Genomic DNA, 5,008 nt, shown 5'->3' on the forward strand with positions numbered 1-5,008 from the left:
ATTGAAAATTTGAAAAGAGTGTAAGAGACGACCCCACTTTGCATAATATTATTTTTAATCAAAACGTATGTAAAAGGGCCTTTTATCTCAAGGTAACAAAAGGTCACATCCCGTAAGTTAGGACATGACATCTTGAATCCTCGAAAAATAAACTTGCTTTTTATTTTATTATTTAATTAAATCTCATGTATTTTAATTTTAAAAGGATAGTCGATCATCTAGGTTCAACAAGAAAGTCGAAACCCCAAAAGTTAGGGCACGACTTCTCAAATCTCTAAATTCGAAACATTGCCTTATTATAAAAATTTCAGTTTTTTTGAATAATATCAAATGTAATATTTAAAATGATGTGTATTTATCTTATTTGGTGTATAGTATAAAAACGGCCCATTATATTTAAACATTATGCATAATATAGTGATAGCGAAATAATATAAGATGACCATGTAGGTAGAACATCTATATTATAATGATATATAACAAATGAATGGATAAATACTATAATAATGTAACTATAAAAAGAATATTAATTCATGGCATTAATAATAAAATAAATAAAGTAATTTAAAATAAAAAAATGCTAAATACTTAGTGACGAATGTAAACATGGATGATAAAATAAATGACGAAATAGTAAAACTAAAATAAAAAATATAATAAAAAATAAAATAATTATAACAATAATAATAAACGAGCAAAAATGTATAAATAAAAAAATGTAACAATCTTATTTTTAAATATATAAAAAGGTAAACAAGTAATAAATAAAGGTATAAATAAATAATAAAAAAATTGTGAAAAGTTGAAGTTAAATGAATAAAGGACTAAATTAAAATTATGGCGAAATTTAAAGATTAAATTATGAAGAATCCCAAAATGAAGGATTAAATTAAAAATAAAATATAAAATACAGGGGCTTAAAATGAAATTATCCCAACAAGCACACCCATGTCACATCTGACGTCGTCGTTAGTGACTAAAGGGAGCTAAATTGAAAGCATGATGAAACTTAAGGTATATATTTTAAAAAAACAAAAGCAGAATGTAAATGACCAGATTGAAATGAAACAAAAGGTACAGGGACTTAACAAATAATTCCTCAACCCCAACACATGTGTCCTTCCTCGAAGGGTCAACAATATAAGGGATAAATTGAAAATGAATTAAAATCGAAGGGTACATATAAAAAGAAATAAATCAAAATTAGGACTAAAAAAAGCCCACAAGCGGAAGGATCTAGCTTGCAAATAGACCGTAGCCACAAAAGTACGCGGATCCAAGGGTCAGTTCGGTCTTTGGGTCAGCCTTGAAACGACACCGTTTTGGGTGTTTATTTCCCAAAAAAATAGCTTAAGGACTAAAATAAAAATAAAATAAATTCAAGTGGTGAAATTAAAAAAGGAATAGGGGTGTATCGAAAACCACCTAAAAAGTGAAAGGGATAGGGTAGCAATTTTACCCTAGTCATAAAAACATGCGGATCATGTTAAAGGGCCGGGTCGGATTTCGAGTTGCGTCAAAATGACATCATTTTGACGTCTGAAGCTCGGCCCAAAATGGTGTCATTTTGTATCACCTATTTAAACCACCAAACCTTCAAAAAAAATCATTTTTGCCCTTAAAAGAAAAAAAAAACTAAAACTCTCTCTTTTTAGCCATCCTTGTGTCTGGCTTAGGGCTCCAGCGAGCCTTCGCGGCAACCACCGGTCGTCGAAAAATGCAAAAAATAGCTCTCTTTTGGCCTTTCGACTCCCCAAACCCTAATTTGGGGTTGATTTTTTTCAAAAAAATATTAAAATCGCAAAAAAGAAAAGAAGAAGAAACCTTCGATTTTAGGGTTTTTGAAAAGAGTCACTTTTCATCGAAGGTGATAGCCTCGGCCACTCACGGTGACGGAACGCGAACCGTCAGGTACGTTTTTTAAACTTTTTCCTTTTTTTATATTTTTATATATAAAAAACAGATTTAAAAAAATAGAGTGAGAATCACCTGTTCAAATTTTGAATTCATCTCCGATTTTTTTTTTGTAAACGTTACAATCCATGGCTTTTATAGCCAATATTACACTATTTATTATTTCTCTTTGCTACTGTTTCTGCTGCTATTCTTTGCTTTTTTCTGTCTTCTTTCTTTGTCCTTTTTTGTAAGCATTGACGAGGTCAACGGAGGAGAGAAAGGCGGACCTTTTGCTACTTTGGTGAAACAGCAGTAGAAAGGGTGTCAGGCCTCAGGACAAGGAGCACTAATGTTGCAATAGGGCAGCAACGCCAGAAACCTTAGGGTTTCTGGCTTTCTAAAAATTTTTAAGTGTTTTGGGCCATTGGGCTTTCTTTTCATTTGGGCTTGTAATTTATTTTTCTATTCATTTGTAAATTGAGCTGGTGTTATAATTTGGACTTTGATTTTTATTTTTATTTTTGGTTTGTGTTTAGGGTCCGGACGAAATTAGGCCTTAATGGCTATTGTGGGATGCGATAGAAATATGGGGATATTTCTTTAAACTGAGTTATGAGGTATCCTTGACGGCTTATCTATTGCTTGGTCAAAAGCATTTAGGATGGTCTATCGATTTTTTTCATCAATAAAATACCTCACAAAATACCTTCACTCTAGACACTCTATTATATAGATTTTTTTTCATCAATAAAGGTTTAAACCTTTTCAAAGGTAATTTTTGTGATCCAACTTTTGTTTAATCAATCTTAAAAATGTAGGACGAGTGTAGTCCATGGAACAAAAATGAAAACCCTTTTGCCATACATAATTTAATTTAATTTGTTTTATATCTTATGTCAAGCATTCTTAATCAATATATCAAATAAAAATTTTAAATGCAAATAATAAGTTTATTGATGACAAAACTTTTTCTCATGCATACATGTTAACTGGCTTGTCTGAAACACATGTATATATATGTATCAATCAGTCTAACTTGTCCAAATCAATTTATTTACCTTAAGTCGGCTACAAAACCACAACGATGACGGATTACAAAACCAAAGAAAACACGACATAAAAAAAATAAAGATGGACCTAACACAACCCATAACACAGGACAACATTTCACACTCTAGAGCAACTATAATATTACTCTTTAACATAAGTTAAACTAGCTGCTTTAAAATTTTAACCATCCAGCAAAGTTCAAGGAAAGTGGACGACACCAGGCGCATTGCCAATGCCAACACCACCTTCATTTCCACTACCAGCGCCCATCCCAACACCTACCATGGCGCCCATCCCACCTGTACCACCAAGGCCAGTCATACCACCAACACTCCCAACTCCACCCATTGGCATGCCATTTGAACCCATGCCAGAGTAGCCGCCAATGCCACCGTATGTGAGGAGGTTCTTTTGGTCATTGAGACCAGCAGCATCGCTAGGCACATTCCTTGCAGTAGCTTGAACCACTACTAGAGCAAGAACAAGCACAACATTCAAGTACTTGGCCATATATGATATTTAACTATAATAAGTAGTAGAATTGAAACTCTTAACTCAGTAGATCACTCTATGATGTCTTGCCTCTGTGGTTGAGGAGGATCTCCTTTTATAGGACACAGTAGATAGCTATAGTTAGATTGGAGAGCATTGTGGGAATTCAATGGAGTTTAATGTGATCGCTAAGTATTTGGTGCCTCAGTCTAAATGTTTTCTCTATTGAGATTGAACGCGCTTTATTTTCTCAATCATTTCAATTTTGGTAATTGTTTAGAGTATTATGTAAAAATATAATAATAAATAATAGTCATAAATTAGTTGGCAAAATTAATAAATTTTGGTGGTAATAAATTGTTAAGGTGGATTCTTTTAATTTATTACAGCTGTGAATTGTAGTTGTAGTTGAGCCATAATATATGATAGCCATATGTAAACATCTACCATTCACTAACTCATTGTATTTCTATCTTCCTAAGCTCTCATTTCACTATTGTGTTCGTGCGTCTATATGTAGTCATTTAGATCAAAATGTTCTTTTACAAATTTATTAATTTAATTAAGCATTTTTACGAAAGATGAAACATTTAAATATTACAAACGAATTTAATATGATGATACATTTAAAAATCTAATTAAAAATATAAAACATGTAATCATTTCTTTTAACTCTTTGTGACCCATCCTAAATAAAATATATATTTATTCATGATCAAGTAAGCTTAAGTGCAATTGCAAAATATGGGCATCATAATTTTCTTAATTTAAAGAGTATGGAATTCAAATTTAATAGGTTATGTGTCGATTGGGTTTTAACTCGATCGGTATGGGTATTATTATTAATATAGGAGGACGTGAATTTGAGTACGTTAAAGTGTATTATCCTCTTATTTATGAGTTGAGGAGAAATTATGGATAATTCTAAATATTATATATATATAATAGGCTAGGTATAGGGTAAAATTAATTCCCAGTCATGATGAGTAACTCAAAATAGCTAGGATTTATTAGTAATAATATGTAATCTATATCTAATATAAAATTATATTTGGGAGTTATTGAAATTAATAGGATAATTTAGGTGTTTTAAAATTGTAATAAGGGAAATATAGATGTTTTGAAAAAATAATAATTAAATATCTATAATTTTTTAATCTCTATTAAACTTTGAGTTAAATAAAGAAATAGGAATAAATATGGATATTTAGGCAAAATAAAATTTTATGAATTATGTTTTTTTTTTAATTTTATATTCATTAGTTTTATTACCTATTTTCTATCTTTATCTATATAAAATATAAAACCAAGCATTAAGAGAGTTTTATAGAATAAAATAGAATCAAACTGGATATCTCCTTTATAAATTTTAACTTTTAATTTAATTAATTAATTATAATTTAAATATTATTTATGGATATCTATTTTGCTTTTATATTCAAAATTATTTTCCTGTTACATAGTTTCATTCTCTTATAAAAATACCATAAAATCTCTTCTACTATGACACGGATTGCAATTTAGTTTCTCTATTGAAAAATTAGGCAAAGCAAAACAACCCCTATTAAAT

At 30.2% G+C, this 5,008-nt stretch overlaps 1 protein-coding gene across 1 annotated transcript; it reads right to left on the bottom strand.

Annotated features, from left to right (window-relative positions):
- Positions 1–2,932: 2,932 nt before the first annotated feature.
- LOC107956147 (co-chaperone protein p23-1) lies at positions 2,933–3,535 on the bottom strand. The gene has a single exon (XM_041096494.1). The coding sequence runs from the start codon at positions 3,454–3,456 to the stop codon at positions 3,145–3,147; it is 312 nt and encodes a 103-aa protein (XP_040952428.1). The 5' UTR covers positions 3,457–3,535; the 3' UTR covers positions 2,933–3,144.
- Between the last annotated feature and the right edge of the window lie 1,473 nt (positions 3,536–5,008).

Source organism: Gossypium hirsutum, chromosome D07 (assembly GCF_007990345.1).
Source record: "Gossypium hirsutum isolate 1008001.06 chromosome D07, Gossypium_hirsutum_v2.1, whole genome shotgun sequence".
NCBI lineage: Eukaryota > Viridiplantae > Streptophyta > Magnoliopsida > Malvales > Malvaceae > Gossypium > Gossypium hirsutum.